The following is a 13,994-nucleotide window of genomic DNA, read 5'->3' on the forward strand; positions in this document are numbered from 1 at the left end:
CAAATATTACATTTTTTAACAAAGCAAATACTAAATCAGAACACGTCTGTATCTACTCTGTAATCCTCTTTAGACATTTGAATATTTGTATAAATAGGATGATGATCTATGACTGTTGAAACCAGCGTGTCTTTGCATCTGTTTTTGTTTGTCTTCACAGTGTCTCATATCCCAATAAATCATTCAGTCAGGTGTCTTATGAACACACACACACACCTCCTTCATGTAAGGAGGAACCTGACCGGAGTCACTGTAAATCACATACACACCTGCGGCTCCTGTCATACCACTGCAGGCTGACGGCTTCATGTCTGTGTAACAGCTGAGCAGTAACCAAACACGTTGTTCTGGTTTTGGCTAATGTCACTCCCTCTGTTATTTTTTTTTTTTTGTTGTATTTTATTTTTCTTGTCAAGCGGTGTAAAGCCGGTGAGCTCTGCTTGGATCAGTGTGTTTGTTCTATTCATAGTGGAGTAAATGACGGTGAGTTTGTTTTCTCTTTAGTCATATGAAGAAGCTTTGGATTCCTCTGAGAGGGCAGCTTAATGGTTAGGTCTGTCCTGTTTGTGTAAGACACCAGAGAGCAGAATTCAAAACAATACTCTGATGTTTTAGTGGTTAAGCATTTATATAAGGACCGTGGGACAGTGGTTGATTCTCGCTGCGCTTCTTTCCACCTGTTTGGATTGACACTGAACTGCACTACAACCTCACAGACAGGTGCGTGTTCTTGGGAGTGGACTGAAAGTATGGTTTTACACAGCATTTCATAATGTTTCGGTCTGTTTTTTTTGTTACATCACTGGATTGTTGATGCAGATTCAGAAGGATAAACAGCCACCAGAATGTAGAAGTGCAGTGAATTCACATTCACAAGAAAACCCAGTTTCTGCGACACACAACTACTGAGAAGTGCTGTTTGTTTTATGTTTATGCTCCTGCTGTTTTTCTTCTCTTCATCTGTCACTGTGTATATTTTCCTTGGCCTGAAATTTCTGAGTCAGCCACAGAACAATCGGGTAACAGATTGAGCCTGCCTTTTAAGAGGTCTTGGAGGCATTTCTGATTCTGAAAGATATTGTGAACTCTGGTGTGTGAGGCGTGTTTACCTTCAGTCTTCACCTTTAGGCCTGAAGTCAAATTCCACTGATGGAAAAAGCCTTTCCACCACCGCTGTGCAGTGTGTCTCATTAGCTGTAATTCAGCTGAGGGAGGTTGTTAACCACATTAGCGCGTCATGCGTTTCACCTGGAGGCCCAGCGGAGGGGTCACTTGTGCCCAAAGGGCCTTAAAGTCCTGTTTCCTCTTATAGGACACAGATCGTTTGGCTGTCATCTGAGGAAGTCGTCTAATCTTAGCCGTGAAACGTATCCCTCCTGCCCGCTCAGAGGGCTGCTGGGTTAGAAGCTCGCCGTCGGGCTCAGTCGTGTTTTTTTACCTGCATGCTGTGGCAGGAAGTTAGAATGAGAGATACAGGTAAGCTACACGAGCTGGTCTGTGTGTTGTTTGTGATGACATGTTAATATGTAACAGTGTGACCTCCTGCTTGCTGCACTGGGGAATCGACCTCTGGCCTTGACCGGCAGCACTTTAACAGTAAACGTGTTTATCGGGGTCACACTGTCCGTGCAGAAAGGTGCAGAAATGAGATAAAGATTCTGATTTTGACGTGGTTCTCAGTTTGCTCCTGGTAGGCATGTTGAAGGCTGACTTTATAAACTGTCTGTTGATAATTGACTAGATGTTTTGGTGCCTTTTGGTGCCGCACAGGCCTTTAAAATCTAAAATACAGCTCAGGTTCTAACTCACAGTATTTAAAAAAAAAAAAAAATAACGGCACAGTAATGTCTGAGGGGAAACCACTCAGGGCCTGAGTGTGCTAAAGCCATTACAGATAAGACAAGTGATAAAAGATAACACTGTATTGATCCCCAAGGGGAAGTTTAGTTGTTACAGCAACAAACATTCTACCAATAAAGTTTTATGTGAGTTAATATTGCACATTTCCCCTCTGTGGGGATATTTATTTTATCTTAATAATCAGCAAATTCATCAGAGAATTAAAACATTTTTATTCCTTTTCGGTGGAATATTCAGTATGAATGTAAATGATGACCCTAAGAAAAGTCTTTAGTCTCACAAACCACGACTGATGGAATCTATTATCTAATTTGTGATAGTTTTTTCCCTCCATGCTTGTTGTGTCTGAGGATTTCCTGCTCCTTCCTGCAGGTTTGCACTCAGGCAGCTCATGGAACAGGAAACCTGGGAGATGTTTGGTCAGTCTGATGTGTCTTTCATTCATCGTTTGTTTGCATGCAGTGAGCCAAAGGAGCGTGTCCTTCAGTTCGGGTTGAATTACTCACTTTTTCCCTAAATGGTTTAAAATCTGTGTGTGTGTGTGTGTGTGTGTGTGTGTGGGAACTGCATGAAACATTGTGTGTGATTTTTCTCTCTGTGTCAGTGTTGTTATCAGAGGAAGCCCTCAGTGATCCAGAAACCACAAACGGCTTGTGCTTGGACATTAACTCATTGACTTTTGTTTTGAAAGGACTGCGCTTCTTCCTGTTTAAAATAATTTCATTTGACATGCTGCCAGTTTTAATTCTGAAGGAAGGACTGAGGTCTATTTGGGTGAGGGAGCAGGGCACCATGCTATAAAAGTTCTGCGGGTTGACAGACAGTCGAGTATCACAAACAGCAGCCTAATGACATAGCTGCGCTGCTTTATTTTGGTTCTTACTGTAAACAAGGATTTACATGTGAAAGCTCATCTGCAGAGTGGCTACTGACAGAATGACCTTTGAGATATATTAAGTGGATGAAACACAGCCGAGAGCTGCTGGTGTTTGTGGGGTTGTATGGAGGTTACAGATGTTTGTGCAGTGTGCTGTCTCTTCTTTCTCTAAATGACTGACTGAAGTTACAGCAGCAAGAACACAATAGAATGGAAATACTTAAGATTTAACAAGAATTAAAGAGCTATAAGAGTATTCCTTTCGATCAGACCAGTGTTTTGTGTTTTTACCTTTACATGTTTCGACTGCTTCCTGCAGTCTTCTTCAGAAGTCACGTGATATTACCGGTGACGTGTCTGCCAGCTACTACCTGGAGTAGTGGGAGAATGGCGCCACAACCAATAAAATCAAGGCTGTGCATCAACCATGCTGTGATTGGTCGGAATTTATCGTGGGCGTGATGAATGTGGTGAAGCGAAAGAGCTTCTTCAGATGCAGAACACACAGACAGGAGGAAGTACAACAACGATGGACAGTTTAGATGAGCAGCTGGCAAACAGCTCCTCCTGGAAGGAGAAACACGGCGCACAGAGGAGAGCGTCTGTCCACAAGGTGGCGATAAAAACTAATCCCAGTATTGATCACGGTGTTACAGCGGCTCGCGCACATTAAACACCGGGAGACGGGATGTATTATTGCAGACAGTCATCCGCACGTTCACAGAATTAAACTCACACAGACCAGAGGTCTGCTACAGTCAGCTACACTGATCTTCTATCTATTGTCAGCTGTGCGCCCTCTTCCCTGAACATTATCAGATCGTTAGGCCAGGTAACCACGTGCTCACAATTTACAATACAATTGCATTGTCAACCTTTTGTGTGTGACGTGCGCTGCGTAGGAGGGCCGTATGAGGAGTTCTGCACACACACGTCTCGCGGAGGTACCTCCGTGCCGAAACCACCACCCGTGGAGCGAGTTCTCTGTTCTCGTGGAGTATGGAACAGCCTTAAATAAGTGGCCTTGGATAGTAAAAGAAGAGTCAGTCAGTTACACACAGTCACAACATGCCAAATAAAATAAATACATGAGTACCCAACCATAGAGGAATAACCTCATGCAATGAGGAATATAATAACTGGAGGAATGAACGATTTTCAGTAGCGGTTAGTCCGACTAAACGGTTGCAAATACCCTTTTCGATGGCATCAATATGAATTCTTCGTGGAGGACGTGGTCATGGAGCTGGTTTGACCTGGACCCAGCATTCTGACCACATAGATTATTCCTGTCTTTGACAATTCTTAAACCAACTAATGGTTCAAACGGGTCTGGAGGCTCTCAGTGTAACACTGATAATAAACAGTACACAGGATGCTTTTCGATAGACCTGAATGAGTTCCTTTAAGACCCATGACCACTAGGGGGCTGAACTCACTCTGGAGTCCAGTGATGAAGACAACAGAGGATCTGCTCCCCCAGATTTTACAGAGCGGTCGTGTCTGTGGCCTCTGTGGTTCAACTTTTTCCCCTTTTACAAGAAAAGAACAGCTCTTTTGTTCGTGATCATAATGTTTCCATTGACCAGGCCTTCACAGACCGGAGCTCTGTGCTCACAAATGTCAGATGCACACACACCTGTGAACACATTAAGTGATCCCCCACAAAGGAGAGACCTTTTCTGTTCTCGGTCAGACTCGACAGAGATGATAGTCTAATGTTTGCTGCTTACCTCTCTGCCTCACTAACCTGAGTAAATGTTTCCTTTGTGTCCCAGTCTGCAGGTTGCATGGTAATCTGGACTTGATGCATGGCAGTTGCATGACTGCAGGGAGTCTTGTTGTGGGACTGAGAGCACGCAGCTGCAGCCATGGCTCAAACCATGCACGTGAACGGCACCGGCCCAGGTAAACCCCCGTCATCTGATTGTTTGTGATGCTGTGTCTTTTGTCTTTGTCTGAATCATCAGTTGTGTTGTAGTTTGTAGGTAAAGTCTGTCAAATAGCTGCCCGACGTGTGCTCATCCTGGCCTAATACAAACTTAGCTGGATTTACAATGAGCCTAAAGTTGGATTAGGTGTCCAGTTTCAGGCGTATGTCACACAGGTATATTTAACTCATCTTTTTCTGGCTCAGCACCATGATTTGCAAGGTTGTAATTTTAGCTGTTTACACACAGTGGCTACACATTTAAGAGGGTGTTTTGCCACTTTTTTTAGTGTAGGAGGGTGAAAAAAGGTTCAAAACTTTAACACCAGGAATTTCTGTGGTTGTTGCTCTGACTCCTTAGAGACATTAAAGTGAGTCTAAACTCCAACAGATAAAGACCTGGATCAGAGTCAGAGATGTGTACCTTCTGTAATCTGCTTCTCAAAGTAGCCCAGAAACTCTGAAGAAGAAGGAGCCGTAGAGTCCTGACCTTTGCTGGTAGCATGAAGAGAGGGTTATTTACAGACTACAGACATTGTAGGGACACAAACCTGGTCAGCAGAAAGATCCTTTTAAGTCGTGATAGTCGGTAGTTTTTGTAGTTGTGTTTTTATCAGAAGAAACAATAACTGGTTTCTGGTTCTCGTTACATCTTTCAGTGTGTTCATGGAAATCACAGCCATGATCACCATCAACAGTTTTTGTCCAGCTAGTGAGCAGCTCCTGTGTAGGCTGTCAGCTCTGCTCCCCTTCACCAGGGCGCACATGTAGAGCAGATTTCCACGCTTCAGTGTGAAATAATTGCTGTCAGCCGAGGCACTGGTCTGAACACACACCTGCAGATGGCTCGCATTCCTGTGTGGGCTAACGGGAGAGAGAGTGAAGCTTCTTACTTTTCAAATCCCTCCAGGAATGCACAGCACGCAGGACAGATGCTTTCAGGACGCCTGAACACCATCCTGAGCATCAATCTGCCACCAGCATGCACGCCTCATCTCTCAGATGATGCTTCTCTTTGTTGTTGTCGAGAAGGACCTGCAGATTGAAGGTGTTTTGCCGTCCTTTCGTACAGAATGTGAACTATGCTGAGGAAAGCTGTGCTGCACTAACACTGCAACCCTGGACACCAGCTGTGTGTGGACTTGCTTCTGCGTGGACCTTTGTAAAGCTGAGACAGAGAAAGTCCAGTTTATTCTTATGAGGACTTCAGAGAAAATGTTTATGTGCATTTAAACCTTCATGTTTGTGTCTTTAAAAGTGCAGACATGTAGTGTAATGAGTTGTCATCTTCAGCTGCAGCAGTGGGAGCTTTTAACGGCCAGTTTGTTTTTTCTCAGGAGTTGGGAGAGACCAAAACTGGAGCAAACACTGAGTGGCTAATGTGCTTAGATTTAAAAGATGTCCATAAAAATCGGTGAATGTGCATGTAGGTCTATAACTGCTGGATGTGGAGATTAATGTTACAAATGTGATGCACACAGCAGCAGCAAATAATGGCAGAATGTTTCAAACAAACAGATAAGCACAGAAGAGGTGTCGTTATTGTATTTATGCCCGTTTCAGACACAATAAGTGGATTTTGGAGCCGCCACACATGACAATGCTGCTGGCTTTCTGAGGTTTTTGGCCAGGCTGTGCAGTTGAGGCTTCGCTGAGATGGAATAACAGCCAAATGTGGGATGTGGGACGCCTCAGCGCGTTGAGCAACAGGCACATTTTTCAATAAAACCTCAGCTGGAGTGTTATTCTCCACATCCAGCTGCAGGGCCGATGCCATAATCCTAAAATACTATTCCAAAAAATGTTCACTGCAGGAGGAGAGTAAAAAGCCTGTACTGATTTTTGTGGTGTTCAGGATATTTAAAAAATGATCACTGTTTAACATTTAACATGATTATAAAGTACAACCCCCCCCGTCGTTCATTTAAACCCAGTGAAGCAGTGTTGTCTCTGCAGCCGTACTCACCCCAGCTGGCTTTTGAAACAGCCCCATGGCACCGTTCAGTCACTTTCCTATTGTGTGTGTGTCCTGCGTGGTTATAGTAATGTGTGCCAAAGGGGGCAGGGGCGCTGTGTCTTTGTAAACTAAACAGGATAATTGTTTTATTCACTGGTGCTGTCTCCTCCGGACATTTACTGCCTGTATACAGCAGTGGTGATGTGTGAAGTGTGACTGTGTCCCACTTTGTGTTGATCACTTAATTGTTGTTGTGTGAAGTCAGCCTCGGCAGTGAGGCGGAATTGTGAGAACAGTGTGCACAGATGCAGGATGAATGCTGCAGCTGTGTGCAGCTTGTGTGAAACACGAAGTTAGCTTAGCTTAGCTTTAAGAATGCTCCTGTCGAAGAACTAAATCCACATCCCGAAGACTCCCATTAGGCCCAGCTCATATCAGATGTTATCATGATAACATGTAGCTCTTACCCTTGTAATCATGGCAGCATGGCATCTGCCTAAGAAGTTCTCTTGAACTCGGAGTCTATGGCTGTGTTCGAAATCACTCACTCCCTACTCCCCATATGGGGAGTTCAATGTAGGGCGGCAGCATATAGTGAACTCATTGTGAAAGCATTTTTGGACATTTCGGACACTACCTCCGTGATTTTCGGTCGCTGTTAATGACGTCATTGCTGTCGCAAATTAAACGAGCCGATCTCTGCCGGCTAAACAATCTCTGTTGTTAGCAGTTATAATTTGTGCCTTTACAGACTAATAAAGGTTTTATGGCAAAACATGAATAAAACAAACACAGCCGGTCATGCTACATTCTTTAAACCATCATTATATTTGTAACACAGGTGACGTAACTTCCGTTCCCGTTCCTTTCGCCAGTCTGCGCAATGCATGATGGGACATATCGCTAAAAGTAGTGACCATCGGATGGACACTACTTTTCAAGATGCATTGTGGGATACATCGAGGGCCCTATATGGGGTCTATAATTTCTCAGATTTCGGACAGCACTACAAAATGGCAAAGGCACTATATAGGGCCATATATAGTGATTAGGGAGTGATTTTGAACACAGCCTATGACCTGCTAGCAGAGAATTCTCCACAGAAGTAACTCTCCTTACCAGCAGGGGGCAGCACTCTGCATTCATAAAGGCGAAACAGAACACGACACAAGCTGCAAACAAAGCACCATTTGCTCAACATTACCATTACCAATGTCACTCACTATAAAACGACTGGCTTCATGCACTGCATCGCTAAGCTGAACAGCCAATCGGAGTGACTCACTGGCAGTTTAACATGGCATGCTAGCTAAACAAGCTGCCAGACAGAAGTTCAACTAGTCATGATATAGAGTGGAACTAATGTCCATAGATCAATATGAATTCTTCAGCTTTTCCTTGGCTGAAAATGAACCAGCCTGCACACACTCTGTTTTTCTTGACCATCTATGAGAAAAGACCGAGAGTGGCAGAGTTTGCAGAGGAAGCCATGAAACATTTCCTCCCGTCTGCATCATCATGTACAGCGCTGCGTTGTTGAATTTGGCAGCAGCGCCTGGTTACGGCCCTGTGAGTTTCTAGAAGGACCTGATAGACCAGCATGACTCTGCCCAGCCTCTCTCTCTCTCTCTCTCTGTGTGTGTGCAGCTTTCATGTTGTTTCTTATTGTTCTGCTGCAGTCTTAGGTGCTGATCGAAGGCTCGCTCCGCTTTTCTTCTCAGCAATTAGGTCTCACATGAGGCAGAGCCAGGAAATACCAGGCTGGTTGTATGGGGGGAAAAGGACCTCTGTGTGTGCATGAATTACTCATGTGCTCATGAGTCTCACAACACAAAATGTAGGTCAACAAAATGCCCTCTGAAATGATGACATGACAACTTTTGTGTGTGTGTGTCTTGTGTGTCTGTGTCAGGCCACTGGAGACCTCTCCACCCAGGCGCTTGCATCATGCTTGGCTCTACGTCTGTAACCTTCTGTTTTTGATGAGTTTATGAAGAAACAGTATCTTAAAGAAAAACAGTTGTCCCATGCAGAGAACAGTGTTAATGGCATCTAATCTGTAAACAGGAGGTGTAAACTGCCTGTTTACACTAAAAACCAGAAGACAATCACCAACCAGTGTGGTATTAGTCACCCTGTTAGCTACACCTGGGTTGATGTGATCATTTAGCTTCAATCAAAGGAGTCATTTTGTGTTCTTTAAGGGTGAATCGGTGCAAGACTTTTTGTTCTCTGGTTGGATAACAAACAGCCGGCAGACAGATTTAGACCCGGAGCCTCATTTATCCAGTCTGTGAGGGCGCTGTGGATGTTAAAAGGCTTTTGTCAGCTCTAAATTTAACCTTTTACACTGCCAGTGCAAAATAAGCAGAGTCTGGCTTGTGTATTTTTTTTTTTATTTTTGAACATCAAGGACCAAGTTTGGCCTTCATAATATTTTAAGAGCAAACACGGGAGAGAGTGTGAAGGTATTGAATGAGAGGAGTTGGTGCAGCTTCAGAGAAACATTGAATGTTTATGCAAAGCATGCTTTTTGTTTTAAAGGAAAAGTCACAAGAAAATGAAAAAAACATCTACTCTGTGCACATCTGAGAAGGTTTTTACACACTTGCAGAGAGAGCGGGGAAGCTGAGAATCTTTGCTGAATCTTTCAACACATACAATTTGGGAAAACTTTCCCTCCATCCATTAAAAAAACTGGTTGTGCAAACAGTCCAGTTTCAGGCCGGATGTTTGTTGAAGATGACATCCCGCTGTATCGTTGTGTAACTGCTGTGTAATCCCTGTCCAATTGACAATGTAACAGCTGCCCATAACTGGAGCTGACTCCTGGGTTCTCATCAGTGTCACTGCAGCATGTGACCCCTTCAGTTGTCCCGTGTTGATGAGGTCATCGCTCAGCTGTTCAGGGTCTCTGCGGTACCACAGGGCTGCCTGTCACTCCTGCGTGTGTGTCTGTATGTGTGTGTGTGTGTGTCAGCGCTCGTGCCATGAGGGAAGTCCTTCCAAAGCAGCCAGCACAACACGGTGACTGTGCAGCCTCGCAGAGATTATTTATACCAGAAAGGCTCGTCCTGTTTTCTTTTTCAGGGCAGAGCAGCAGAAAACAAAGAGAAGTCTGTTTAATGTGAGACAAAAAAATCGAATTTTATTTTTAATATGTTGGAAATATATTTCCATAAAACACTTTAACCACTTATTTTTTTGTCCTTTCCTTAAAGCCTTCTGGTAAAGCTTTCAGTTTGTCTGTTGATTAATTTGAAAACACTGGCTTAAAGTTTATGTATAAAATGCAAATAATTAAAACTATAAAATATAATATAAAGGTCAAAGGTGTAAGACACACACTGGTTCTAACACGGCTCTGGCGTTTGCCTGACTCTATTTAAAAACAGTGTGTGTGTATATATAAAGGTTTGAATGTTTGACATGAACATTAGCCGAGCTGTTAGTCTGAAGAACAGACTGTTATTGTGAGTCCACCTCCCCTCCTCTGAAGAACAGGACTCTTATTTGGACAGGGAAGCGCCCGGCTCAGAGCCTCACAGGATTGGAGGAAGCAGCTGTCCAATAGTGCGCCAGAGCCGTGCTGCATGTAGTTTACACCAATAGTGGAACTTTTTTTTTCTCCCCCTCCTCCTCCTCATGGAGAGAGGATTGAGAAAGAGTGCAGAGAGTGAGGAGAAACGGCAGCTCTGAGATCTCAGTGTGAGGAGGAGTGAAGAAGCTGCTGGTCTGAGGTGAGTGGAACAGCAGGGCAGTGAGCTGCTAGCAGCAGGCTCAGCCTTGTAATTCCCTCCTCTGTTTTAGCTGAATGGAGAGGATTGACGGGTGGGGGAGAAGTAGCCGGAGCTGTGAGCACTGGAAAGGAAGAGCGTGGCTGTTTATTTCCAGCCTGTGTTTGCTTTAGTCAGTGAGAGTTCCAGGCATACCAAGAACAAGACGCTGTTTTTAGCCAACAGTGTGAACGTAACAGCGTTTCTGTGGAGTTTGGACTTTAAGCAGCTTTTATTGATCTGTAGCTTGATGGTTTAGTTCTGTTTGGCTCAAAATGGGCACTTTTCTGGTCCATGTTTTTGGAATTGTTGACACTAGGATGGATTTTGAACCAGAAAATATTGACGTTGTCTGTCTCTCTGTCTCTCTGACCCCGGAGGCTCATGTCTTATCCTTGCTTTGCAAACAACAGACTGTTCCTGTCACAAGCTCCAGTTTCCACACACCTCCTCAGGATAACCGACATTTGTTTTTAATCTCAAAGCGCTCTGTGTGTGTTTTTTGTTTTCGCATAGTTGGATCTTGCATAGTTTTGGGCTGACTTCAAGCATCCCTTTGGCAAAATATTTATCACTCCAGCAGAGACACGAGAAGCTTGTTTGTACCTGTGCTGTCAAATTATGGTGATTGTCAGTGGCCACTGACAGTTAACCTGTTACCAGCTGTTTTATGGACTTTTTCCTGTGTTAAAAGATCAAAAACACTCATCTTATGTTCTTGTTTGTTTCTTTCAGAAAGAGGACAGAGATGCCCGAGCACAGAGGACGAGAAGGACTCTTACTATGTTGAAACTCCCTACGGTTATCAGTTAGACCTGGACTTCCTCAAATATGTCGACGACATCGAGAGGGGCAACACCATCAAGAAGCTGAGTATCCAGCGGAAGCCCAAAGTGGCCAAGCCCTTGGGGTTGCCTCGGGGCAGCACTGGGGGGGTCAGCTCTCAGCCTGAATGGACCTCCACGGACTCCCTGTCCTCCTCCAACAGCGACGACAAGCACTCCCCAGTCTTCTTCAGCTCCAGGCACCAGGTGGCTGCTCCACTGACCCCGACCCTCTCCAGGGCAGGTGGTGAAGTCCCCCTCCATCAGTCCTACTCAAGCCTCACGGAGCAGAAACAGCTCCTTCCTCCACCTTCACCCAGGTTCGCCCCTCGTCACAACCCCCAAGTGGAGAAAACCCTCATGGAGACTCGCCGTCGCCTCGAACAGGAGCGCCTTCTCCTGCAGCCGCTCAGCGAACCTCCAATGCCCCGCCGCCGTCTCGCCAGCTTCGGCGGCATGGGCTCCAGCAGCTCGCTGTCATCGTACTCGGGCTCCATTGCCCCGAGTACGATTTCCCCCAGCACCCATCAGCCTTTGCCCCTGAATGGTCATCTCACTAATGGAGAGTTCAACACCTACTACCCTCCTTCAGTGGGGAGCTCCATCCGCCACAGCCCTATGAGCTCCGGCATGGCCACCCCGGTGACTAATGTCAGCCCGTTGCATCTGCAGCAAATCAGAGAGCAGATGGTTGTGGCCCTGAAGAGGTTAAAAGAGCTAGAGGAGCAGGTGAAAACCATTCCTATCTTACAGGTGAAGATCGCTGTTCTGCAGGAGGAGAAGAGACAGATGGCTGCTCAGTCCAAAAATCAAGGTCCTGCTGGCTTCCGCAAGCGCTCCTACAGCGTAGGCAGCGCCGACCAAATGGAAAACCCAGGTCCGATCCAAAAGGAAACAGAGCTGCACATCATGGAGCCAGAAGCCCAGGAGCAGAGTGCTCAGCGGCTGGAGGAGTTCAGGCTTCTGGCAGCGGAGGTCCAAGCTCTGGAGAAGACGACCCAGGACAATAATGACATTCAACATCACAGCCTTGTGCAAAATCAAGCCCACCAAAAATCCATCGGTGTAGTAACTGATGAAAATATGAACCTTCCCGTCACTCAGAAGAAGCTGCAGAAAGAACGCTGTTCCCGGGACGCAGGAGTAGAGACAGAACGGCTGGAGGTGCAAAGCGCAGCAGTAGGCGTGACGGAGGCCATGCTGGGCATGACCACTGAAGCCGAGAAAGAGATTGAGCTCCAGCAGCAGACCATCGAAGCACTGAAAGACAAGATCTACCGCCTGGAGGTGCAGCTGAAGGAGACAACGCACCAGATGGAGATGGGAAAGTTAAAACTGGAGCTCCAAGCAGCCGGCGGATCCAACAAGAAGAAAGCAGACAAAGGTTCAATGGCCAGGCCGGAGGTGTACAACGCTTGCGTGGAGGCCAAAGTCCAGATGCGAAGTCAAGGGGTCGGTGACCATCTGGAATTCAGCCATGTTAGCAGAGCTAAAACTCCACAGAACCACAGTATAGGAGTGTCCTGTCAGCCCAGCGTGCAGAGCGTTTCCACAGGGCCAGAGGTGCCAATGGACCGGTGGGTGGTGCACGAGCGTGTGGAGGTAAATGACCAGTGTGTAGGGAGGCGGGTGGAGACATGCCACCAGCAGGTGGGCACGGAGCTGAATGTTTGTGAGGTGGGAGTTAACACAGAGGAATCAGTGGACAGCTTGGCCCTCTGCAAATCTATGACGGAGCTGAGCAAAGAGTCGCGCTCAGTCGGCTGTGGAGATTGTTCCGTGGACGTGACCGTTAGTCCCGTCAAGACACTGGTGTCGCAAGGAACAGACCCAGATCTGGTTAGTACGGTGGACTCTGGAGTCATGGCTGCTCCTGAGTCTGTGACTCAGCAGACCAACACTGAGATGGAAGTTGCAAGCAAGTCAACGAACACGAAAACAACTGTCCTCACCGACTCGTTCACCGACATGCTGCTGACAACGTGCGATAAGCACACCAACACGGCCGCACCTGAAACCAGGTCCGTCGCTGCCGGGGAGGGACTCGTTAAAGATGCTCACGCAACAGCAAAGATGCGTTCGGTTGGCGTTGGAACTATCACAGACGTGGAGTCATTCCACAGCAAATCGAGCTCAGCTAAAACCAAAGAGTGTGGAGTGGGACCAGTCAGCATCCATGAGAATTTCCTGATTGGCTTAAAAACCAGAAACATAGCGTGTGGCCCCTCACAGCCGGTCGAGCCTGTGACGAGCAGCGAGGAGACGGTGGAGGTGAAGGCTGAGCCGGAGCAGCAGGCACAGGACGGCGCCGGACTGGACCATTACATCGAGCGGGTGCAGAAACTGCTGCAGGAGCAACAAATGCTGCTAGCGGAGAACTACAGCGAGCTGGCAGAGGCGTTCGGTCAGCCGCAGTCACAGTTCGGGTCCATCAACCGACAGCTGGTCAGCACGCTGTCATCTATCAACTCCGTCATGAAGTACGGGAGCGCCGAGGACATCCTGAAGCTGCAGGCGGACTCTGTGAACGCAGACAAAGGTGAGGATGATTAAAGGGTCCACCAGTGAGGATGCTGATGCTGGAGGGGGGGGGGGGTTTCACTTTCTCTTGTAGTGAATTAGCTGCAGCAAATAATCATCATTTAATGGCCATCCTCAGCTTCAGCAGTTCATTTTAACCCTTTAAACTCCGTTACACTTGGTCCGTTTGGGTTCGTTATTAGGAAAAAACAAAAGGATTTCAATGTGATGCAACAGATTTTTTCCCCCC

At 46.3% G+C, this 13,994-nt stretch overlaps 1 protein-coding gene across 5 annotated transcripts in view; it reads left to right on the forward strand.

Annotated features, from left to right (window-relative positions):
• Window positions 1-13,994, forward strand: part of kank1a (KN motif and ankyrin repeat domains 1a) — a 38,482-nt gene that overhangs the window by 18,662 nt on the left and 5,826 nt on the right. For 3 of the 5 annotated variants that reach the window (XM_028413563.1, XM_028413566.1, XM_028413565.1), the window contains exons 2-3: window positions 4,516-4,645; window positions 11,136-13,763. In XM_028413563.1, coding sequence (XP_028269364.1) covers window positions 4,609-4,645; window positions 11,136-13,763 — 2,665 coding nt within the window. In that variant the 5' untranslated portion in view covers window positions 4,516-4,608. Of the gene's footprint in view, window positions 1-465; window positions 484-1,387; window positions 1,477-2,232; window positions 2,280-4,515; window positions 4,646-11,135; window positions 13,764-13,994 lie in introns of those variants that run through there. The other 2 variants (XM_028413564.1, XM_028413568.1) reach the window with 2 other exon arrangements.

This window comes from Parambassis ranga, chromosome 9 (assembly GCF_900634625.1).
Source record: "Parambassis ranga chromosome 9, fParRan2.1, whole genome shotgun sequence".
Classification (NCBI taxonomy): Eukaryota; Metazoa; Chordata; class Actinopteri; family Ambassidae; genus Parambassis; species Parambassis ranga.